General features: G+C 42.0%; 1 protein-coding gene across 1 annotated transcript in view; it reads right to left on the reverse strand.

Moving 5' to 3' along the window:
- The window catches only part of DOCK5 (dedicator of cytokinesis 5), a 205,718-nt gene that overhangs the window by 37,293 nt on the left and 142,389 nt on the right, over positions 1 to 26,036 (reverse strand). Inside the window, exons 27-39 of the mRNA XM_046656390.1 lie at positions 25,019 to 25,114; positions 21,733 to 21,831; positions 18,534 to 18,628; positions 17,165 to 17,243; positions 15,718 to 15,818; positions 13,645 to 13,703; positions 13,138 to 13,292; positions 12,248 to 12,333; positions 9,607 to 9,766; positions 8,805 to 8,845; positions 8,065 to 8,155; positions 4,454 to 4,573; positions 1,208 to 1,297 (exon numbers count right to left, since the gene is read on the reverse strand). Of these exons, the coding sequence (XP_046512346.1) occupies positions 1,208 to 1,297; positions 4,454 to 4,573; positions 8,065 to 8,155; positions 8,805 to 8,845; positions 9,607 to 9,766; positions 12,248 to 12,333; positions 13,138 to 13,292; positions 13,645 to 13,703; positions 15,718 to 15,818; positions 17,165 to 17,243; positions 18,534 to 18,628; positions 21,733 to 21,831; positions 25,019 to 25,114 (1,272 nt within the window). The remainder of the gene's footprint in view (positions 1 to 1,207; positions 1,298 to 4,453; positions 4,574 to 8,064; positions 8,156 to 8,804; positions 8,846 to 9,606; positions 9,767 to 12,247; positions 12,334 to 13,137; positions 13,293 to 13,644; positions 13,704 to 15,717; positions 15,819 to 17,164; positions 17,244 to 18,533; positions 18,629 to 21,732; positions 21,832 to 25,018; positions 25,115 to 26,036) is intronic.

Below are 26,036 nucleotides of genomic sequence, written 5' to 3' on the forward strand. Positions count from 1 at the left end.
TTAGGGTTTTCCATATTTAATATCAAGTCATCTGCAAATAGTGACAATTTTACTTCTTCCTTTCCAATTTGGACGGCTTTTCTTTCTTTTTCTTGTCTGATTGCTCTGGCCAGGACTTCCAGTACTATATTGAATAAAAGTGGCAAGAGTGGACTTCCTTGTCTTGTTCCTGATCTTAAATAAAAAGCTTTCAGCTTTTCACTACTGAGTATGACATTAGCTGTGGGCTTATCATATATGGCTTTTATTGTGTTGAAGTACATTCCCTTTATTCCCACTTTTTGAGAGTTTTTTTAATCATAAATGGATGTAGAATTTTGTCAAATGCTTTTTCTGCTTCTAGTGAAATAATCATATGATTTTTATCCTTCCCTTTAGTTTATGAAATTAATAAGTGATTTTGTGTGTGTGATGACAGGACCTGGTGAATTACATTGGAAAATTCTTTACAAAGTAATCTTGACAACCAACTCCCCAAATTAATTATTATTACATGTCAATGGGTGACATGACCTTTTGTGACTCTGTTACTAAGAATTAGCAAATGTAATATTGTGTTGCCTACCTTTGGGCATTTTGGTTTTGCCTTATTGTTTTTAAACAGTTGACTTGTGCCAACAGCCAGGTGTAATACGCACGTTTAGAGGACTGTAAAAGAAAAGCACTCTAGCGACATTCGGGAAAAGGAGGAAGGCAAAATTTGAGATTCAGTATCTGGCAGGAACATTTTACAACTTACCAAAATGTGCACAATGGCACCCTTGAAAAAATAAAACAAGGCTCAAAGATTAGCAGTTCAATCATTCAGCAGGACCCTGAGGATGTGGACCACAGAACGATTAATTTCGATGAACAGAAGATGTCAGACAATGTCTGAAATACGGATGGTGTTCAAAGAAGGCAGAGCAACTGAGAGGGTAAAGAGGAGATGGGACAGGGATATGGAAGGTCCACAGAGAAACAAAAGGCACAGAAAAGGAAGAGAGGCCTGTAGCCAGGGATCCTGAGCCCTCTCTCAAGGATAATCTGGAGAAATAATGACAAGAGCTTTGGATCTCTTCTGTTTTCATTTTTATCTTAAGCAGGTTTACTTTTCTATCGTAAAGAATGTTGTTCATCTTGACTGACTTAAACTTGCAAGAACATTTCCATGAACCCTGATTTTAGCACCCCTGTTGGAGGCTGACATATCCCGACCCAGACTCACCAGGAGATCGCCAAGGCCCTCGTAGTCAAACACTTTGCTCTCGTAATTCTCAGCCAACTCTTTGCTCAGTTTGATTGCCTTCTCCCACATCTTCAGAAAAAGAAAGGTAGGGTTACGAGTGGAGAAGAAAGCAGTCATTGATCCAGCTGCAAAAGCCATTTGAGAGTCACTGGCAATGAGCAGGGAGTCAGGGGGCTTGAGTTTCTGCAGATATTCTCAACATGCCTCATCTCTTGGATCAACTAAACCTTTTTTCCGATATCATAAAGCTACTACATCTTTATATAGTAAAGATGCCAGAGGGCATCTTCTGTGATTCTGTTTGCAGAAAAATGAAGAACACCACATGTCCCAGAACAAAGCAACACAGATTAAAGGGCAAGGCACACAGACCAGTGAACTGGAGGAGAACCATTTCTGAAGGTTAGGTCCTGAGAGTGCGAAAGTCTTGTCAGAGGAGAAAGGAAGCTGGTGTGGGACTCCAGCTCTGGTTCTGGGATGTTTGTGTGAGTGTGTGTGTCTCTGCGGGTATGTGCATGTGTGTGTTTCAAGTTAGGCTGTTTGGGAAGGGGGAAATGGAAGAAAGGCCCACTGTACTGTTGTGTGGAATTTAGGAAACTGTTTTTCCAATTTAGGGCACTGATTTCCTATTGCTAACTAAACTATCTACTTAGTCAAAGAGAGTTTTAGGAATGCCTTAGAGCATTTGTGACCATGTAAGTTACAGCCTAACGCACACACTTGGTGTCTGAGGCTAGCATCCCAGATTGAGCCCTCTGTTCATTTTGGTATTTCATAAAATGTCTCTTAGGGGTACACTGTTAAAAATGCAGTATCTGGGAATTTCCTACTTCGTTCTTGTTAACCAGATGCTATGTTCCATTGTTTCTGGCTGCTGAAAGAAGGTATGGGCAGTTCACACACAGTTGTAAAACATTTTAAAATTAAATCTTTTAAAATCCTCATTTGCCAAATTTGCCCCCTCTGAAATTTCAGAGCCTGGATCACTGAAAAGGCTCTGAAATGTGCGATCTGGAAACCATTCCAGATCAGCTGGGCCTGGTGCAAGAAACCAGTCAACAGCATCAATGGGATCGAGGCCTCTCCTCACTTCACCAAATGCTAAGTTACATAAGAGACAGGGAGACAGTCTCACATGGCAGTTCTCAAAGTGTTGTCCCTGGTCTCTGGGAGACCCCAAGACCCTTTCAGGCAGTCCATGAGGTCAAAACTACCTTCTCAATAATACTAATATTATTTACTTTTTTAAATGCTCATTCTCTCAGCGTTACAGTGGAGTTTCCCAGAGGGTGCAGTCCATGTGATATCACAATTGACTGAATATACAAGCAGATATGAGAGTCCCACAGTCTCCTGGAGAGCCACCGTAAGAGATTTGCAAAAACATAAACCAACACCACTCATATCACTCATTCTGGGGAAAATACAGTAAATTTTTTATAAATAGATACGATTTATGTTACCAGGTCATAGGTTTATTACTGTTGTTAAAAGAACAAAGGTAAATATTTTTTAATTTTCTGTTTGAATGTCTAAGGGTATAAGTAACATAAGAAATAATCCACATGAACAAAAGCTCTTTGGGGTCCTCAGTGATTTCTAAGAGGGTATAGGGGTGCAGAGACCAAAAAGTTTGAGCAAATATACTTGCTCTCTAGGCTCTTCATCTGTAAAATGGAGATACTATCTACCAAATAGGGTGTGGCAAGAATTAAATTAGGGAAAAAGTCTGGAAATCACCCAAAACAATAACTAGCACAAAATAGATGGTAGCTATTTTATCATGATGATTATCTGGCTTCTTTATTTATTTAAACCAACAGCTTCCACTGATACAACAGGTATGGTGGCAGGAAGTGGCAGTCCATGAGAACTACACAGGCCTCTGAAACCAGCCAAATCTGGGTCTGTTTGTTTGGAGAGCACACACATAATTCGTTTCTTTCTCCCCCTACTCCTTCTATAATTTTTTTTTTCCATTTTAAATTTAAAAGCCTTTCCTGGACATGCTTTCTCCAGTTGACCACAGACTCCACAACTTTCTGGCCCAGGTCATATGTTTATTTTACCTTCCCATCCCCATAGGCATTTAAGTTGCTTCTTATCCTTGGCCTACGGTGTCAGGCAGGTGGTGCCCTGGGTATCAGATGTGCACCAAGTGTTAGCCAACAATCTCTAGAGAATGCATGAAAAATCACGGACCAGCTCCTGGCCCTCAGCAATATCCAAAAGGTAAAATTATGCTTATGGAGAGTGGGGCCCTGGGCTGCTCACTGTAGTCTCCGTTGGTGTAAGCATCCTCAAGATAACAGATCTTTATTGCATTTCTTACCTTAATTTACCTATTCATTTTCTCTCCCATTAAAAATACCAGAATTCAAAGGTACACATGGGAATAATAAAGAGTAAGTCATGAGTCATTGCTGTATAACAAACAATGTGTCTGGTCTTGTCCTTGGTTCTGGGAGGAAGCTGTCTAAACCCTTGGAATTTCCCCAGTGACTGAAGTGTCTCTGTTGTTCATGGTGGCCCCTGAGACCACACCTAAGTTTATGCTAATGAGGTAACTCGTGGTGGCCCTACATAGTCTCAGAATGGGGGCTAGCCTCACCAGAACCACCACTCACATGATTACAGTGATGGGGCCTGGAGCTACATAATATCAGCCAGACCTCCAGGGTGAAGAGGGAGGCTGCAGATTGAGCTCACTCACGAGGTTGATGATTCGATCAGTCAAGCCACTGTGATGAAACCCCAGTAAAAACCCCGCACATGGAGGCTCGGGTGAGCGTCCTGGTTGGGAAACACACCAGTTCACCAGGAGGGTGATGTGCCCTAAATCCACAGGGAGAGGACACAGAAGCTCTGTATGGGAGACCCTCTTAGAGCTTGCCCTAAGAGTTTCTTCCTTTGGCTGGTCCCGATTTGTGTCCTTTCTAATAAAACTGTAATCAGAAGTATAGCATTTTACCAAGTTTCCTTAGTACCAAGTTCCTTTCACCACGTTTCCTTCCCCCCCAGATTTACAGTCAAGTGGTCAGAAGTGTGGATGACCTGGAAACCCCACAAGCATGGCATCTAAAGTGAGGGCTGTCTTGCTGGGGACAGTGCGCTTAGCCTGTGGGGTCTGTGGTCACTTTGGCTGGTTAGCATCAGAACCATACTGCAGTATTCCCATCATTTTCCTCTTTCCCCTAATACAAAATCAAACAACCCAACACTCACTTTGCCTTTGTCAAAATATGATATGATTTCTTGATACAGCTTCTCTTTGAGCTCTTGCTGGGTATAAACATAGTAACTGTCCCTCTGAAGCAAATGGGGGACACAGGGCTTGTCAGACCACTGAAAAACAAACAGGAGCAACAAAAGAGGTTAACACAACACATCAATGAGTTAAATTAATTAAAGGAGATCAAGGTAACAAATATTCAGCCAAAAAAACTCACAGAAATATTCGACTATATCTTTGACTCATCTGTATTGTACTTTTGTTTATTTGTTAAACAAAAAACTGAATACACACACACACACCAGCTCCAAAACAACTGTCCTGCTGCATGGACAAGCACGTGAAGCGTTCCCATGGAAGTCATGAACACAGAAGGGTTGTCAACCAACACGACTGCCGCCATACTGAAGGCATGATTGACACAATCGGATAAAAGAAAGAAATTAGAAGCATAAAAATGGAAAGGAGGGGGTAAAACTATCACTATGTGCAAACAACGATTATATTCTTCATAATCAATCCCCTCAAATGGGAACCAACTAAAAAACTACCACAAACAATGAAAGAATTAGGCAGTGGGATAAAAAATTAACATATTTAGAAATAATTTAGAGATGTATTTCATATAAATAGATAACCATGCTGAAGATAATAGAAGAAAAAACCCCAAAAGGAATAAATCGAAAATGATGACATCTGGGCACAACAATGTGAATGTACTTAATGCCACTGAACTGAAAATGGTTAAAGATGGTAAATCTTACTTTATGTGTATTTTACCATAATGAAATTTAAATGAAAAGATATCTAGGAATCAACACCGCAAGGAATATGCAAAACTTCTAGACAGGAAACTTTAACACAACAAAACAGCACAAAAGCAGTTTGAAGAAGTGGAAAGTCACACCATGCTTTTGGACAAGTAAGTGCAATCTCATAAATGTGTAAATTTTCACTAAATTAATTTTTAAATTTATGGATTCCAAAGTCCACATGGAAAAATAAACAAAAAGGAATAGGATAGAAAACTCTGAAAAAGAAGAGCAATGGAGAGTAATTTCCAGGTGATAAAACGTACCATAAAGAATCAACAACTAAAATGGTGCGGTAGTATACATGAATATACGGAGATCGGGCAAAAGAACATAAAATCTAGGCAGAGGCCCAACCCCCACATAGGGATTTAGTACAGGATAAAGACGGGATCTCATACCACCGAGGAAAATATGCACATATGTAACAAACAGCATCCCCACTGAGCAGCTGCCTGGGGGGCAAAGTTGCATCCACACCTCATACCTAACGCCAGGAGGGGAGAGTTCCATTTTCGAAACAGCAAAAATGAAAAGACCTACAGTTACAGTCAGCGGGGTTTCTTTCTGATCCTCCCACAGTCAATAAGCCTTCCCTCCAACCCATATGGAACGAGCCTTTTAGCGACCGATCTTGAATATGAATTGTGAACAGCTGCCCTGGGGAAGTGACAAGGTAGAGGTCTCCTATTTTTAATTACAAAGCTTAGAACAACGTATATGTATTATTTTAATAAAAAATAAGAATTAAATTATACAAGAAAATTAATTGCTAGATGCAAGAATGGAGGTAGGGTGGGGACGGCCCTGGGGCCGAGTGGTTAAGTTCCTACGCTCCGCTTAGGCAGCCCAGGGTTTCGTGGGTTTGGATCCTGGGCGCAGACATGGATAAGCTGAGACAGTGTCCCATATAGCACAACTAGAAGGACCCACAACTAGAATATACAACTACGTACTGGGGGGCTTTGGGGAGAAGGAAAAAGAAAAAGGCAGATTGGCAACAGATGTTAGCTCAGGGCCAATCTTTAATAAAAAAGAATGGAGGCAGGGAGACGTAATACTGCTGTGCTCCAGGGGAGAGATGACTGTAGCTTGGACCAGAATGGCAGCAATGGAGACAAGGAAAAGTAGATAGAAAGCAAATGAAAACAGGATCTCAAACAGACATCTGCACTCCCACATTCACTGCAGCATTGTTCACAACAGCCACGATGTGGAAACAACTTAAGAGTCTATGGATGAAGGGACAAAGAAGACGAGGCATGTATATAGACTGGAATGTTATTCGGCCATAAGAAAGAAGGAAATCCTGCCATTGCGGCAGCATGGATGGACCTTGAGGACATGATGCTAAGTGAGATAGACAGGGACAGACAAATCCTCTATGATCTCACTTATATGTGGAATCTAAAAAAGCTAAACTCATAAAAACAGAGACTAGAATGGTGGTTACCAGGGGTTGGGGGTAGGGGAACTGGGGAGATGTTGGTTAAGGGTACAAACCTATAGCCAATAGAGAAATAAGTCCCGGCGCTCTAATACACAGTGTAGTGGTGATAGACAACACTGTATTATAAACATCAAAGCTACTAAGAGACTAGACGGTAATTTTTCCCACCACAAAAAAAGAGGTATAATTATGTGACGTGATAGAGGTGTTAGCTAATGATACAGTGGCCATGATACTGCAATATACAGATATATCAAATCAACAGGTGTACACCTTATAGTGTTACGTGTCAATTATATCTCAGTTTAAAAAAAGGAAAAATGGATAGGTTAAGGGCAAGTTTTGGACAGAGGATTCATGATTCTTACTCACGGAGAATGTGGGTGGGGGTGGATAAAAAATGATGACAGGTATTTGCCTGAGCAACTCGGTAGATGGTGGTGTCTTTAGTGAAACGGGAAGAAGGGGAAGCCGGACTGGATCAGGAGGAGAAGAGTGGGAAATAAGAACTCCCGTTACTGCCATGTTAAGGTGAGCTGTGCATTACTCATTCAAAGATCAATGTTGAGGGGCCGGCCCTGTAGCTGAGTGGTTAAGTTTGAGCACTCCGCTTCGGCAGCCCGGGGTTTCGCCAGTTCTGATCCTGGGCGCGGACATGGCACCACTCATCAGGCCATATTGAGGTGGTGTCCCACATGCCACAACTAGAAGGACCCACAACTAAAATATACAACTATGTACTGGGGGGATTTGGGTAGAAAAAGCAGGAAAAAAAAAAAGATTGGCAACAGTTGTTAGCTTAGGGGCCAATCTTAAAAGAAAACAAAGACTGATGTTGAAAGAACTGTTTTCGTATGAATCTAAAGTTAGAGGAGTGGTCAGTGCTAGAAATAATTATTGGGGATCCATGAAGTACAGATGTATTTCTATCCATGGCACAGTATACTTTTGCTTAGTGAGAGTATAAATAGAAAAGCACTTCTATAGTGCTGTGCTCATTTACAACTCATTTCTCTGCAGTTTTACAAATTTTTTTACACGTATTATTCGATGTGTGTTTAGTTTCTTTGATTAGAGTGTCAATTACTGGAGTCCTGTTGTGCTCCACTTTCTAAGGATTCTTAAATAAACGACAATGGACATTTTCCCAAGCTTGATCTGAAAATTAGCTGTGCCTATTTAGAAGGTATAAAAAGATTCTTGGATGAAACGACCTCCTTTGAATAAGGATCTTTCCCATCAAAATCACGAAGCGTATGGAATTTGGTCCCAAAGGACTGGACAGCTGACACACTGCATTTTGTCTTCCACCCTGTTGAAATGAGACCCCTGAGCCACTCACCTGCAGAAGCTCAGCATGTAAGAGAAGCGTGTAGGCAGCTTCTGTGTAGTTCTCACAGTCTCGGTGCAAATCCCGCAGCTTGTATAAGTACCTGTGAGGACGGGAGAAAGGAGGCCTCTTGCTGCTGGGAGTTGATCTGGGACTCAGCTCACTCCACGCCCAGGTTTGCATCGCTCCCCCCCACTCCACAGGAGCGCTTCCTTTCTCTTAGGCAAAGGAACCCCTTACTGCCCGTTCCTTTAACCCCTTCTGTGGCTTCCTGCCCATGTGTCTTTCCTCCTCCTTCTCTTCTACTTTGTACTCATTGTTTAAGGCAGTGGGTGTTTAATTTTTTTTGAATGTCATGGACCCCTGAGGGCAACTAATGAAAGCTATGGGATCGCTCCCCAAGAACATGCTTAGAGTTTATGGCCAAGTTTGTCTCCTGACCAGGGCTTCCTGGAGCCCAGGCTATCATTGCTTGACAGAAGGTGAATTTTCATGCTGCCTCCCTGTGCAGCCTTTCCTGACGGCCCTGGCCAGAGTCTCTGTCTTTCCCTTAAATCCCAACAGGAGCCTCCGCTTGCACCCCCTCGATGGTACTCACTTGTGCATCTGTCTAAAGGGTTTTCCCTTTCAGGGGAAGGCACGATATCACACACTTTTCGGTGTTTCTCAAGCATGATGTATGGAGTTTGGGCTGAGTATTTGTTTATTGAAGAAATAAATAATAAAGCCATGACATAAAAATTTCAGCTTACCTTATGTATATGTCCTCTCTCTTCTTTTCTTTATAAAAATTCTACCAAAAAAAGTCACAAACACCAATGTAAATCAAGAGTTATTGACTAGCTTGCCCTGAAAATGGCCAAATAACTACTTTTGCTTTGCAACACTGTCACTTTCAAAGAGCTTATTATTCTCCTTTAACAAATACCCCCTTAAGGAAGGGAAGTGACAGTTTATAAAGAAGATACCTTGAAGAATTTTTTTAGGACCACGCTTCTAAGGGAGTAGAGAGCTGCTCATATTCAGGTCCCCTGATACCCTGTTTCTCAAGGGGTCGGGGGGCAAGTTCTTGGTTTACTGTGAGTAGAGGAATGAACAGTAGCCTAAACCTCTGGGGCCTGTGGCCCCAGTTACATATGTCTAGGGAAAGGTAAGACCAAAGAGTTCTACCACCATAAGGACTGCAGGCACGAATGCTCTCCTCACGGTGCACAGTGCTGCTCACACAGGTCTGTCCGTGCACGATAATTCCAACAACAAAGCAATCACATACAAACAAGACAGAGAAACAGGTGGAGGATGGCCTTCAGAAAGACTTAAGAGCTTATTTTGCATTTTCCATCCGTTTCCAAATTTATCCTCAAGGTCTGTGGCTGCTGGTATCGCTAACTCCAGAGCTGAGTCAGCCGTTCCAATCGGACTCAGCAGGCCCCAGACTCCATAAAGGTCACCCCACAGCACCTTTGTGTCTGTGAGATCTACCTAGATCTGAGCTGTGCGGTGCAGGGGTGGCCTAGCAGTGCCCTCTAGCCATCCCAGGGGCTTGGCACATACCAGCACATTAACGGTACAGCTCATGCGGTTTTCTTTGCTCTCGTCATGCATGATGATGGTCCTGTAGTCCAAGAGGTTCTCTAAGAGGCTGCTGACCAGGAGTGCAAAGACTTCTCCAGAGCCGGAGAGGTATTTATGTTTCCGGCAATGTTCTAGAAGCCTGCAGGGGTGGAGGTAGAGACAGATGCCCATGTCCCACACTGTCACCCTCCACCATTTATGAGGACCGTCCAAGGTCCTAGCAGCAGGTGGCGCCAGACACATCCCTCATGTAACAGTCCTATCCGGGGCCCTCGCTCAGGCTGCACCTCTCAGCCTCGCGTGTTCTACATTTTCTTTAGGGCTTTAGCTCAAGTCCACCACCACCTAGCACCTCAGCCCACAAAGCCCTTCTCTGAATGCCTATTTGCATTTTGTTTTTGCTTTTTGTCAATACCACAGAAACGAGAATCTTTGCCCAAAAGGTTCACGTATGCTATCTGATCACTCCAGTCAAGTGGAAAGATATCATCTTTTCTACGTCTTCATTTTCCCTAAAGCCTAGCACTTCAGGTCATCCTGTGGGCATTCTGGAAAGCTGGGGAGCAAGGCCCAGCCTAGGGGAACCTACGAATCTAGCACACATCCAGACATGTGACTTTTCAGATAAAAGTGTTCATGTCAGAAAAAAATGCAAAGTTGTAAATAAGTAGACTGAGGCTACACTTTTGGTCTAAATCCTCTCCCTTTGGACCCAAATAGAGCAAAGCTTCTACAGGGGCTTCTTAGATTAGACACTTAGAATAAAATTTGGGGAACAAGAAAAAAAAAGAAAAAAGAAATGGGTTCAAAGAATTAGTCCAGACTCTAGGATTATTCCTGAGCACTGGAGATTTGTGTGGTCACATTTTGCTGGGTTAGTGATCCAGGAAGAATGAAGGAAACAAAATATAATCTTTACATGAAAAATCAGCTGTAGGATTAAAAAAAATGAGCAGTGTATCATTTGCAAATATTGTGTGTGTGTTTGCATGTGTGCATAATTTCCTCATTTAATTCCTGTGTGAGATCAAGAATTGCAAAAGTTAAGCGAAGTAAGTTAGAGGGAGAAAGTCAAATACCGTATGATCTCACTCATAAATAGAAGATAAAAACAACAACAACGACAACAAACAAACACACAGATAGAGACATTAGATTGGTGGTTACCAGAGGGGAAGGGCGGAAGGAGGAGGGCGAAAGGCGTTATTAGGCACATGTGTGTGGTGATGGATTGTAATTAGTCTTTGGGTGGTGAACATGATGTTATCTAACAGAAATCGAAATATAATGATGCACACTTCAAATTTATATAATATTATAAACCAATGTTATCTCAATAAAAAAAATTTAAAAACAGGTGGTTTGAAGCTCAAACAGGGAGACCGAATGGAAACCAGATACAAAGACTAACAAGCGGTCTTATCATCCATTAAAAACAAAATAAGGAAGACTTCTGGCTCTTTAAAATACAAATGAGTCATCAATTCAGTTCTATTTCTGAGTATCCAGTGTGCTGGTTCCTTAAAAAAATTCTTTAAAGAAAAAGAAAAAACTGGGCAGTCCCTGTCCTCAAGCACAGTCTAGCACACATCATTCCCATGAAACAGGTAAATGACACACGACCTAAGCACATACCCAGTCAACAGGTGACGCACTTGGCCAATATCATAAACGTTCAGAGAACACAAGGAATGAAGAGTCCAGAGCAGTTACAACGCTGGATGATGAGAGGATTTGAAAATAACAGTAAAAGGCACAAACACCAGTGCAGCCGACATTTTACTCAGCATGAACTTGTAACAGACACTGTGTTTACGCATCATCTTGCTTAATCCTCACCACAATACCAAAATATAAATCCTATTACTGTACATGAAAAAAAATGAAGTGTTGGATAGGTTAAACCACTTGTCCAAAGTCAATCTCCTAGGACATGGAGAAAATGGGATTTGAAGCACAATCTCTAACTCCAACATCCAAGTGTCTTAAACTACTCTTTTTATTTTGTAATTGCATATGTGCAAAGGAGAATTAGGAGGGCCAAGGGTGATGCGGAGGGTCTGCAGGGTGGGGTGGGTAGGGAGCAGAGCTGATAATGTGAACATGGAGAAGGAATAAAGGTGTTGCACTCGAATGGGGGAGGTGGGACAGGGGAGAGAAAAAACCAACCTAGCAGGAGACATAACGGTGTTCTGACAGGTCCTTAGAGGCAATGAGGTATTTTTACATGTAAAGTGGACCTTGAAATGTTTTTTCCCTCCTCCTTTAAATTGCTGCTTTGAAGCCGTAATTAGAGGTGCTGGCACTTTTGATGAAGTTCAGCAGTTTGAACACTGGGCAAAATGCCACTGCTTTCTGCATCTCCCCCTCTCCTCCATCTGCTCGGTTCTCCAGGGCTGGGCTGGCCAGGAAAACATGGACATTTGACTCACATCAGATAAACAAATGCCAGCAGTGGATGGTGTGAACTCTATTAACCCCTCTCAAGGCCCATTTGTGGCGGTGACCCTGGGTGATTCTGGGAGTACTCGCTTAGTCTGTAAGTGCAGCAGAAGCCAATGGTTTTTGCCATCACCAAATGATGCAATCACATTGAGGTTTTTGTTTCTGAAATACTCACAGTTTTTCCAGAAGGACCTTGTATTGTTCATCGCCTCTGCCCCCTTCCACCTCTTGGTCCAGCTTTGTAATCAACTCATTCTCAAACTGAAAGCAAAGGAAGACGTTCACAGGAGAAAACCATATCCTTAGCAGAGGACACGAAAGACACCCGGCCACCCTTCTGGAGTTGGCCCGGCCCCTTTTTGAACTGTGCAATGTTCAACACACACAGGGGAAGATCGTACGTCATGGTAGCCGTTAATTGTGCTCCAAGGCCCTATCAAGATGTTCTAAACCAGTCTCGTGTTACTTTGTCCTTTGCTTTATATTCGCAGGGAAAAATAATTACCCAAAATACTATTTTCCTGTTACAACCATGCATATAATAATGGCCTGATAATTCTAATTTTTATATTTTATTTTTGTGTCTTGTCTAAGTATTGGCAATGGGATTGCTTCTTCAGAGCTTCAGAGCTGTAAAATCTTCCTTTAAATACTACTGTACTGTACAGATAAGAAAGCAGAAGCATAGATAAGACCTATCAGGCGAAGCGAAGTCTCAAAACTAGACACCTCTGCATCATTCCCTCGGCTGCACTACAGCAGATAGGCTTTTCCTTTACTCCACTGCGTTAGTCTCGCGGCTACACTGCAACAGACGGGACTAAAAAGCATGATGTCAAATTTTAATTATCCAGTGATAGACTGCTGCTTTAGGAAACACGTAGCAAAAAGATCACTTCTAGGCTGTGGGTTGGAATATCTGATTCTATCTCTAATTGCTTTACAAAGTGAATTGTAAAGAAAAGCTTTTAGATAAACTTTGATTTGTGTTATTCAGGCTACTGCTTCTCTATATAGAAAGAAAATAAATGAGTTGACTATATGTGTGTTAGTATCACTCCTTACCATATGGAAATTGCCATTTCCACTGAAATTGAACTCACACTGCATCATATCAAAGAAAATGGGGATGGTGGCTTTCCGGAGCTCTACTTCGGGGGTCAATGTGACCTCCAGAATGGGACCCACCATGGATGGGATGAATTTGATTTTGTGGGGACCTGAAATGAAAGTTAAGTGAGGATATTAAAAAATAATTTCACTGGAAATAAAGTGTTACAATCTTCCTCCACAGGGCCCATAAGGAAAAAAATGTTTATGTGGGTAAATCAATTCAATTCAGAAGTGAGTGACTAAATATTGTATTCTGATAATACGTGGATGTCGTCAGAGACAGTTCATCATCAATGTCCCAGTGGAGACAGGGGTGTGAAACCCACAACTCAACTTTCACTTCCAGACACACAGATGAATACATCTTAGGGTTACCAGAATCAAAATAAAAAAGAAATCATCGTGGGATGCTTGTCACACAGGAGTTGTGTGTAGGGCTGCTCAAGGCTGTGCACTCACCCAGGTTATACCACATGTCCCGGATTCTAAAGCCGATCTCCTTTCTCATGTCCCCATATCTAGGAAGAAGATCAGAAACCAGGAGAAGGGTTTGCGGTGGAAACAAGTACACATAACACAATGATGAAGGGAATAAAAGAGCCTCTGCTCCTCTAGGTCACATTTAAGGCAGGGTCACTGTAAGAGACACGGTCGATACCTAAACGAGCCGCCACAGAGAACTAAGCCACACAAGGAGAGGGGACTTGAACGCGGAGAGGGCCAAAAGCAAATGTTGAAGATAACTGAGAAGACGAGATTGACAGACTTCTTGCAGGGAGAAGAGTCAGAAATACTCTGGTTGCCTTGGGGGCAAAAAAAAAGAGCTTACTGTTGTTATGTATAAAGTACAGATATACATGTAGTACATACACAGATATACGGTACATCTGTGGTACTAATAGGTATTACTATTTCTTGGGGGGAGGTGATTAGAAAAACAATTTCTAAAAAGGTTTTTTACAGGAGTCGATAATGGAAAAAAAAGTAGAGAAACACTGATCTAAACAGCAGCTCTTAGGTGGAGGTGGACCGACAATCCCGTGGAATCTCTCAGAGAACACATCCGCCCGGGGCTGCCCCACACTGCACACCGTATCAGAGGCTGGGGGCTCGGAAGACGCAAACAGGGTGGTCAACAGTGGACACTGCAAAAGTTCCCAGTGAACTCTAATATGCACCCCCGACCCACCCTACAGCCACGGTTCCACACTCAGGCCACTAGCACCCCAAACATTTTTTTTCAAATTTCTCCTTTGGAAATGCCTTTGGAAGCTAGCATAAAGATATTATTTAAAAATTTCTCTTACCATTCCATTTTAACAAAACACCTAACCTAATTTTATTGTTAATATTAGATAAGCCCATGTGGTCAACGTCTGGCACTTAGTAGACAGTAAATGGTAACTATTCCTCTTGTTTATTAACAGCTTAGTGGATGCTACTTCTACTAAAAGTAAGAGAAATCTTGAAAAAAGATTCATTCTCATTTCTATAACCTTAATATAAATGTTTTTATTTCCCAAGGTTTATCTTTGCCCATACGCATACATATTTTTACATGGATTATACTTATAGTCACACTTTCCTTTGACCAAAACCAGAATCATTAATCCTAACTAGACACTTTATTTATCAGACTTGGTGTCAACTAACTTCACTAATGGTTTTTTAACCAAAATCAAATCCATCCTGGAAAGAAACATGTAATTTCCGATATTCTAAAGAATGAGATCAAAGTATCCATCTTAAAAATCAATTCTGTCTCCATACTCACCCCACAGGGAAATCGACAAAACCGGTTTTACTTTTATGTTTGAGAGCACAATCACTAAATCTCAATCTCTTAGCCACCAATCTCAGCATTTTAGGAAGAAACCAGAGGTACAGAAATGCTAAATAATTCACCTAGAATCCTAGACATCCTGGCAGGGAACAGAACTCAAATTTCACAGCCTTTAAGTGATAAATTTCTCAAGTTCTTTGTAACTGCATGGCCTTGGAGTTTCCAACTCTCAGGGAACTCTGAAACAGACCTGTGAGGAGAGCGATGAGAAGCTTCCCTAAATCTCTCATTGCTCTTGCACATAAGTCCATCCTGAATTCCCGGCCAGGGATCTGGAGGGCATTTTTAGGTGATGTGTTAGTCTTGGCTTCTCTGCTGGAGTGACTGAGAGGCAGAGCAATGGTGCCAAAGGAGGCTGCCCTGTGAGGCCCGAGTGAGAAAGAGGCACCGTGCCCGCAGTCGGGAAACGCTGCCAGCAGACGGGCCGCGTTCTCGCAGGGCAGTGGTGCCTCTCTACGTACAGATTCTGGAAAGGAACGCGGTGGGAGCGGGTAAATGAATGGGGACTTGAAAGAAGAGATGTGAAGCTGGGGAAATTTGAGGTCTATTAAACAACTATTTTAAGATCTATCTCACTAACAACACGGGTAGCCAGTGAAGAGCAGTTGCTCTGATACTAAAAATCTTGCTCTGAACAGAAATAGAAGCAGCAACTTCTCAATCGTAAGCAAGTTTAAGAGGACACTTACTTTTTTACAATTTTGCTGCGCTTGGCTTGTGAGAAGGTTTCAAGCTGAAGGGACTCATGGGTGAGAAACGCTACTGCCAAATGGAAGTAATTGTTCCAGAGCTGTTCACAATTAATTGTGTGGGCGAAAAGAAATGGAAAATCACATTAACAAGGGCATAGTAAAACACCACCACATGGCAGAAAGTCACTTGCCAGAGATTCATGAAAAAACAAAATAAAATCCACAAGACTCTGTTTTCTTTCTTCTGTTTCAATTATTCAGCCCTGAAAGTTTTAACACTTAATATTAACATTAAGCTTTAAAAATAAATCCAAACCATTATATTTTCTTTACTCCCGGGATAAAGGAAAACCGCTGCCAAGAAGTATGCCTATTTATAGTAAATAATTTGACAATAGGTATCAAATGAACCACAATTCTGCCAAACTTTTGAACTAGTCTGAACTAGTTTAGGACTTTATCCTGGCAAAATAATCATGGGTATTTAAGAATATTTAAAAAAAGAAGGCCACCACAATGCTATTTAACATAACAGAAAATGGAAACAATCTAAATGTTCACAAAAATTTGGTTAAATAAATCATGACCCAGCCATACAATGAGCTATATTCAACCATTAAAAATATTATGAAAATATTTAATATCATTGAAAAGATAATAGAGAAAGTAAAAAGGTCAATAGGTTACCAAAGAATGGCCCAGCTCGATTCCACTTTGGCACATATATATATATATATATATATAAATAAATACATATACACACACACATGTATACACACACACACACATATATGTACATGCACATATGTGTACACAATCTCCTCTACCTATGACTCTCCACTTTTAAAGTTCCACAGATACAAACAAAGGCTCATGACACAGTAACGCACATCGCCAAGAAAATGCACGCTGGAACGTCCACTCTCCGAGAGCAGGACCTTGTCTGCCTTCACCAGGGCCTAGAATGATGCCCTGTACATGAAATATGCTAATGTTTGTTGGGTAAATGAATGAATGAACGAAGATGGAGCTAGTGGTCACCTGTTCTGCTATCACTTCGGACTTTCAAACAAGTGTGTACACAAACCACTCTAGAAACGAGGCCACCAGCAGGCAGAGGGACACCTGTGCGCCTTTGCGTGCACATCTGTGCATGTGTGTTCTGTTACCGGTGGAAGGTCTTTCAGTTTTCTTCTTTTTGCTTAGTTATATTTTCTAGGATTACTTTTTTACATTTATTACTTTTACAGAGAGAAGAAAAAAACTTATTTTATTGGGTTTAAAGGACAGAATGACAAGAATACGTGCTTTAGGAAAGGAGAAAAGACAAGACAACTTTTTTCATTAGAAAATGATGAACTCTGAGGTCATGTTTTCCAAAAGGAAATAGTTCTGTTGCTGTGGCTGCGAACTCAAGGATCTCCTGGGTGAGCAGCATGCTTACCTGAAGTTCAAAGCTTGCCTGGTCCATGAAGAAGCTTGTGAGAACCTCAGCAAACTGATTGATAGCCCGGAGGAAAACCCTGGGGGAGGAAGACACTGGATAAAGAAGGCACCTTTTTGCTCTTCAAAACACTTCCCATCTTGTTAAAAATCAAAGCAAACCAAACCTAGACTTGGAAACGTAAGACCCTTAGGTCTATCACGGCCCTTACAGACCAACAACAGAGCACAGTCTGCAGAGGACACGGAAAGTGGGTTTCAAAACTGACTACAAACACCACTCAAGCCCGCATCGCAATTTAGCCAGTTGAGGGTAGAGCTGAGAGGACAAGCCAGGCCTCCTGAGCCTCAGACCAGGGCTCTTTGCAAGCTATTGTGATGCCTCTGTTTTAAAGTCTAGGTTTCTGATACCATTTTTTCTCTAATCTGTACATAGACAGGAAGAGTTTTTCTAACCAAGTTATCAGGATCCTGTGGAGTTAACAATAATGCTTTTAATAAGCATAAATAAATAAAGCATAATAAAATGACTGACTTTATTTAGCTCTTTAAAAAATTCTGAAGCTTTTGAAATATAATGCACATATTCAGTTTATTTCGCTTTGATTCTACAAGTATTTGTCGTGGGCCAGGAACTACAAAGCACTGGCTTAGGTTTTGCCTTAAAAGAGACAGTTCCTGGTCTTAAGAAGTTTACAACTTGGTGGGGTCATTTGCAATCTGTAAATTTAACCATGATTCAACAAAGAATATGGAAAATTCTAGGAGAGGGGTATCGAAGAGGAATGGGGAGTCAAAGGAAGAGAAGATGACATCCAGGTTAGAAAGGCTTCATCTGGAGATGGCATTTGAGAGGGACCTTAAGGAATGGGTGGCACGTTGATGGCCAGAGATGCTGAAGAAGACACTGCAGGGGAAGAAGCAGCAGGAGGGACACCAGAGAACATGTTCAGGGACCAGGAAGAGGCCAGTCTGGTTGGAGTCCAGGTTGTCTATAGAAGGAAACAGTGGAAGATAAGTCTAGAGAGGGGGGGTGGGCCAGGCTGCAGAGGCCTTGAATGTCAGGATGACGAAGGCCCTGTGGAGCTGCTGAAAGATGCCATGTAGAGCTGATGCTCACGATTAATGTGAGAATGATGAGGAGACTACAGTAGAGAGAAGAGAGCATTGAGCTCGAGTCAGAGCAACTGCAGGTGCCCAGGTGAAATCAAGAACATGAGCACATAAACTAGGATTATGGCGGTGGGAAGATACTTACTTTAAAGACGATGGGTTTGAGGCAAAGAGATTTAACAGCACTTCACAAAGGTCAGATAGCTAGTTACCAGACCCAAGTATTCAGTGAAAAGCCTCGGGCCCTGCAGTCTTACCTGCTCTGCATCATATTCATGACCATCCAGTCTTTGGCATAGACATTCTTTCCAATCAGATCCTTAAACATGATAAACGTTTCCATGAGGAAGTCCTGCAGATAACAAAGGAGGAATGCGTGGGGAAAAACTGGGCTACATCTCATAAGCCCTTCCCCCAGTCTGTGGATAAGAGGGACCACTACATCAGAACAAGATGTCCCAAGTCCCATAACGGCCTGTCTTCTTAATAAGGTGTTTAGCGGTAACAAAGCATTTTTATAGCTCTCATATGATTTGACTTTTACATCATATAATCTGATCAGGAAGATAAGGATGAAAAAAATTGTCCACATTTTACAAATATAAAACTGAGGCTGTGAAAAATTAAATGATTTGCTTAAGGTCCCAAACAGCAGGAAGCAGGAGAGCTGGGAAGAGAACTTGGGGTTCTGGACTGCATTTTAGAGCCATAATGTCTTCAGCTCTCTGCTGCCAAGTGGTGTCTGAATAGATCTACTGCACTTAAAACAAATTCAGCAGTAATTGTGAGAAACTGATACTTCTAATAACTCTGAGTCCAATTCTCCTTTATTATTGTTAGAAAAGAACCAAAATGCTATAAATAAGAAGCAAAGTCATCATTCCTCCTGTTCCAGGAATGTTACCATGTGTAGCCTGGGAGAAGGGTCTTTAATGGTCCTTATAGAGATGATAGCAGTGGGTCCTGATGACTGCAATGACTAATAACGAGAGTACACAGGGCACAGCATCGAAAACACAGCTATTCTACTCAAAAGGGGGCTATGTGTAAAAAGTAACTCAGAAACAGAACAATCAGACTAAAAACCAGAGCTAAAAAGTTTTGAAAGCTTTTTTATTTATTAGTTGGTTAAATTTAGACATTTTCCACTTGGATTCCTGAAATGAAAATCCAGTCCAACTTCTTTGGCACTAAACTACGGAGTCCTAGCCCATGACTTACATCAGGCAGCAGAAAGGACACGGTAATTGGGAGGCCGGAGGCCTAGGTTCTATTCCTGACGCTATTCCTCCGAGATACTGCTCGAGTCGGTCAACTTCCTGCACTTTGGATGCCAAACGGCACAGGAAAGGGAGCAATCCTGGCTCTGAAGTCTGTGCTACCCTGGAACCTTCCTTCGGGTTGAAAGGGGAGTCAAACTTTCCTACCCTCAATTCGGAAATCACAGACATATTTCACGAGTTCTTAACTTTTTCATTATACATTTTAAGTGCACTCACCAATTTATTCTATCAACTTTTCCTCTCAAATCAACACGAATTTATGGTTTGTCAAGCAAGGATTAAATTTAGATGCCAGTTATCGGCTTCCAAGGCTGACTCTACATTCAACTCTTGGTAATCTAACTGTAAACAGTGATGGCATAATAAAGGCAATTCACAGGTAATCCCAGGCCTCATCGTATCTCCCACTTCCACAGTCTTTCAAGTGATCTGTTCGGAAGGCATGTGAGAGCGTGAAAGGACAGTCCATGGAAAGTCAGAGGCCGCTGTGACCTGCAGTCTGCCACTGATGGCTAAGGTTCCCTCATGGGGATAATAATCCTCTTTTAATAAGATGATAGAGCGGGAAGAGCTCACCACTGTTATGGAAAACAGGAGTGAAACCTGTTTTTTCTTACCTAATGGAGCCAAACTGTCAAGAGTCTGAATTTAGGATAACTTATTCTACCTGCTTTCTGAAGGAAACTTGAAAAAAAGGCACTAAACTATTTTTATATTAATTTTACCTTACATTACAATAATAATAAAATCATTATTATAAGCAGCTAGTCTTCACAGGCATTAACTGCATGTCAAGCACAAAGTTAGGCATTTTCCACGTGTGGAGTCAATCAACAGTCACTCATGCTAACCCTCAAGGTGGGTACTATCTTGGAGACGAGGAAACTGAAGTTTAATGAGGTGAAATAGCTTGCCCAACATTTCATACACGGAAGTGGAATCACCAGAATTCAAACCCAGATCTCAGTGTTCTAAAGCCTGTGTTCTTAAACCCACTACATCATCTGCCAGTGGAGGAGAAACATCGCTACCCTTGGCTTCCATCCCTCCCCTCACCTCCTCTCTTCTTGATTCTCTGGCACCAGGTCTCACCTAGAGATGCTCTGTGGGCACACCTCCATTTGCTACGGGTGCCTGTACCACGCCACCTGCCAGAGCATGGCCTTAGTGGAGGTCCCCGTAAGCCTCTGGATTCAGCCACAGCCTTTTGTGAGTTCCTCACTGGACCTACCACTACCACTAATGATAAAGAGTACTTTCTCTCTAGATTCCTTGGGTGTTTTTCCATCACGTGGACCTCACAGAAAGGAGGGTGACTGGCAGGAAAGGAGCTGGATATCCTTGGGTGTACTGGCCATGCACTGTTGGTATAATACAAGCAGAAAGTAGAAAATCCAGTGCATAAAGATGACTGGGAGATGCATGGTTGATGGGAAGTTATCCAGAACAAAGACTAGTGCCATGAGACATCCGATTGCTAATCTAGCTCCATGTCCAGCCCTCTGCTTCGCAAGATAAGATGATACCTTCAGGGACATTTTAACAGCCACCAATAATTCACTAAAGATAAAGATCCTGGAGAAGTAACCAGGGGCCTAACTTAGCTCTTAGGCAACCTTTGGTTGTACACTAAATAGTAAATATGAGAACAATTTTCTTGTTTAAAACAAAAGAGAATGGAATATTTTCAACTGAAGATAATTTACTAAACGTTATATAAGGGGCAAGTATTACCTCTTCCTGTTTCCCTTTCCAGGGAACACTGGAAATGATGATGTCCACCACATCTCAGAAGACTGTGCACACCTCTGCCTCCTCAAACCCTCGCCCTGGCAGGAGTAACTACCTTCCCTGAAAATGAGACACTATCCTCTTCTGAGAGTAAAAAAGATCTCCCAAATGTTTCTAAATAAGGGCTCTCTTGAATCCAAGAGACTTAGGGGGCTGAGTGAAAACCTCTTGGTATACATATTTTACTCTTCTTCAAATCCTATCACAGAGAGAAGTAAGAATTAACATTTTCCTTTTCATGGTCATTATGGACAGCCACACAGCATTGGACACGGATGAGGAGAGAACCCTGGACTCAGGATGCTCAGTTTTGTTTATTTTTTTTTTTTTTGCCAAACATAAAAATTCTTAAGGCTACCAGGACCCAATGAAAACAACTTACGATGATATCTTGTCTGGTTTTGAATGTGCTGATATAGTGGGTGTAGTGGCTGTCGTCCATTTGCCGCAGGATGGCTATCATGCAAGCAACAAAACTCCCCTGGAAGGAGAAAGAGAACACAAATCCAGGACTCCTGAGACCACCAACTGCCAAAACAAGATTTGGATGTGTATACTTTGGTTTTCCCCACCCAATTACCGAAGCAGGGACCCTCCAAAGTGGAAACATGTTGCATTCCAAAGGTTCAAAGGGCATGCACTTTGCTGTTTCTGCTTAAAAGACCTTCCAGGTTTGAGTTAAGGCACGTGGAAGGTTTTACTCATCCCATTAATAGCCACGATCCATGGAATCCTGTAGGTCAAGGGACACTGACTCTAAGATATCAGCTAGATTCCTAGTTAACATGTAACTTGTGGACTTTGAGCTTCTTGTTGAGACAGAGCTGTAGTACAGAAGTCCATGGAGAAACGTCTGAAATAGTCAGATCCTTTCAACAAATCTGAGTCTGGAAGAACGCAAAGAGGAGAAAGAAAGGGAGCAAAACTGAGAGTGGAGGAGCAGAGGAGACAAGAGATGAGAGTTCCGGGCTAGAACACTTCAGGGTCATTTCTACAGCTCTAGAACCTTCAGCCTGTTATTCCCAGCATGCTATGCATGTGTAACTGTGGACCTGGTTCAAAGAAAGGGATTGAATAATTAGATAATTAACATCATTTCTATTTTTGAGGTCAGGAATTACATATTCAATGTGCTTTCCCCTAGTCCAACCATATTTTAATCACAGACTTAACTTTCTAGCCGTAGGACAAATAACTTGGGTAATATCCTCCTGCATTCATACAGTTAATGAAAATAACACAAATTTAAACAAATTTGGCACAGAGGAGATTAATATGCAGCTGTTCTTGGGATGGAGGAAATGACTTCCTAAACACAAAAGCAATGAAAGACTATCCATGTACAGCTCTCTAGGAATGAATGTCTTAGTCTCTTTTGTTTCAAAAAGCTTATTTTTCTAATTATAAAGCAATGTAAATTTATGGTACTAAGGCTTTTGATATATATTGCCTAACTAGCATACAGCTTGCATTCCCATCAGTATTTAACACTATTTGTTTCTCCAGACCTTTGCTTACTCTGGGTATTGGTGATTTACTTAATCTCATTTTTGGTTAATTTGCATTTTTTTTTGTTCTGAATTACACATTCTGTCCATATGTTTGCAGTCCATTTATTTTTCTCATTTTGCTGTTTGCTCATATTCTTTAACCACTTTTTAATTTAAAAAAATTTTTTTAGTGGTTTGTAATAGCTCTTCATACATTATGCCTATTAGCCACTTGTCACATATTTTACAAATAATTTTTACAGTTTTTTAAAGATTTATTTTTCCTTTTTCTCCCCAAAGCCCCCAGGTACATAGTTGTCTATTTTAGTTGTGGGTCCTTCTAGTTGTAGCATGTGGGATGCCACCTCAGCGTGGCTAGATGAGTGGTGCCATGTCCGGGCTCAGGATCTGAACCGGCGAAACCCTGGGCCGCCAAAGCAGAGTGCGCAAACTTAAACCTCTTGGCCATGGGGCCAGCTCTAATTTTTAGTTTTGTGCTTGACATTTAATTTGCACATATAAATATATTTTCACATATAAATATATTTTCACATATAAATTTTTTACCAAGTAAACTCTAGTTTTTTTCTTTTATAGTATCCTTTCAATTTTTAAAAATTCATGAATCCATTTTCTTTCAGAAATAGGTATACATTCATTCATATTTTCTTCTAGTTGCCTTATGCTTTAATTTTTTTTACATTGAACCTTTCATTCCATATGGAATTTATTTATTTATTTATTTGAAGATTGGCACCTGAGTAACATCTGTTGCCAATCTTCTTTTTTTTTCTTCTTCTTCCCCCCGAAGTCCCCCTGTACACAGTTGTATATCATAGTTTTATGGGACGCCGCCTCAACATGGCTCGATGAGCCATGCCAGATCCACGCCCAGGATCCAAACCGGTGAAACCCTGGGCAGCTGAAGTGGAGCATATGAACTTAACCACTTGGCCACCGGGCTGGCCCCTCAATCATCCTTTTTATCTGTATTAGACACAGTAGATGGAGAATAAGAGGGCAGAGCAACACTGACATTTCTAAAAGCATGCTAATCACAAGTTCTTTAAAAGGTTTGTTTCCCCTTTGAACCGAAAGGGCTGGACAGTATCCCAGGGCACCCATCTACACTAAACATCAGTGGAGAGAAGATGCAGGGGCAAGACTACATGTATCAGAATTCCTCTCATGACGACCGTCCACTGCATAGCTGGAAACCTAATCTGGTAAGCTGCTTGGGGATGGGGATGGTTGACGACATGCAGACTCTGCAGCCAGGCTGGCTGCCTGAGTCCTAACCCAACTCAACCACCTGGCAGTAGTGTAACCTTGGGCAGGTTTCTTAACCTCTCTGTGCGTGTTTCCTCATTTGAAAAATGGAGCTAATGAAAGAACTACCTAACAGGATTGGCATGAGCTTTCAATGAGACACAAGTGCTTAAAATAGTTTCTGGCACAAAAGAATTTAAAAAATCAGCTAATGACTACTACTATCATCATCATACAGCAGGAAGTTCTAATACTGTTACTATTATCACTCTAAGGAGGGTGGATCCAGACAGAGCTTGTATATATTGAGAACTAGAACTAAATTACTGAGATAATAGAGGAAATGCTGAATGCACCCACCAAAACCCTTCATTTTCTGCTCATCAAGGCTCCTATTTTCCTTAAATAAAATATTAAACAAATATTTAAAGAGTATAAGGTCAAATGGGGGCCGAGTTCTCAGTCTACCTAGGGTGCCTGCTTGCCTCAGTGGGTCTCTCCTTTAATGCATTATAACAGTCTTTTCTTCAACCTTTGATACGAACAGGACTTTTCAAGAATGCATCCACATGCTTCGTATTTACGGGATCCTTAATAACTTGACTCCATTAGCCTCCCCTCTCACCCTGTTGGAGTATCTTCCCTCAAGAGAAAATTAGTGTCAGAATCAAGATCTGCTCACAGTTATGACCCAGGGTCACCCATTATGGGGAAGGGGTTGAAAAGTTCTAGACTCCACTCATTTCCCGAGGGAGCTACGCCGCATGGCATGCAGGCAGAGACAGTAAACTGCAATGTGAGGGTCTGCGTGAATTTGGTCTCCGGATGCTGGCCGCCAGAGCCCCCCAGTGGGCAGGCGGGACACTGAGAAGCAGCGATGGCAGCGTGGCTCCCTGAAGCAGTACTTACAATGTGGGGAGACTGTCGGCTCATCCCAATCACGGTCCGGTTGATCCTTCTCAGCAGCCGTTCCATTATCAGCTGTATGTGCATCGCCGTGGGGCCCTGAGGGGAAACACAGGAACTGACACCACTTCTTCCGCCTCAGCTTCACTTTTCTTAAGGAAACTTGGGCAGATGAGTTTTCTCTCTGACTCCTTCTGGCTCTTTCCTACAAAGCAATCTCTTGTCCAAAAGGGAAAAACGGTTTCACGGAATAATACATAATGTTACTAAGGAATCCGTTGAAAATAATCAGTTATAACATTTAAAAGATGAGTGTGGGGATGCAGAGGAGAAGGCCTCCCTAATAGCCCAGACCATCCGGGCTCACTGAGAGCTCACCATGGCCACCGACTCAACACAGTTTTGGGGAGACCCCCATTAGCATGAGGTGCTCGGTCCTGACGCTGAGCAGATCAGGTAGCCCAGGACAGTTAGGCAGGTTTACGGGAAATAAAGGCAAAATATACAGTTCTTGCCAACTTCTGTGTTAGAGAAAGAAAAACAAACAAGAAATTCAAATCAAGGATATTGTTATAGATTGAAAGTTTGTGGTTCAAAAGTCGTGTGTTGAAGCTCTAACGCCTAAGGCGATGGTCTTTGGAGATGGGGCCTTCAGAGGCAATTAGGTCATGAAGGCACTGCCCTTGTCTGAAGGGATTAGTGTCCTTATAAGAAGAGACGCTAGAGTTTGCCCTTTCTTTCTCTCCACAAGGAAAGGCCGTGTGAGGCCATAGCGAGAAGGTGGCCGCCCGTAGGCCAGGAGGAGGGTCCTCACCAGGAACCCACCACACCAGCACCCTGACCTTGGACTTCCAGCCTCCAGAACTGTGAGAAATAAATATCTGTTCTTTAAGCCCCCAGCCTACGGTACTTCGTTTTGGCAGCCTGAGCAGACTAACGGGGGGGGGGGGGGGTTTATATTTTGACTCTGTCATGTGTGACCATGAGCAATTATTTAACCTTGTTGAGCTTCGGTTTTCAT

Source organism: Equus quagga, chromosome 3 (assembly GCF_021613505.1).
Source record: "Equus quagga isolate Etosha38 chromosome 3, UCLA_HA_Equagga_1.0, whole genome shotgun sequence".
In the NCBI taxonomy this organism is placed as follows: domain Eukaryota; kingdom Metazoa; phylum Chordata; class Mammalia; order Perissodactyla; family Equidae; genus Equus; species Equus quagga.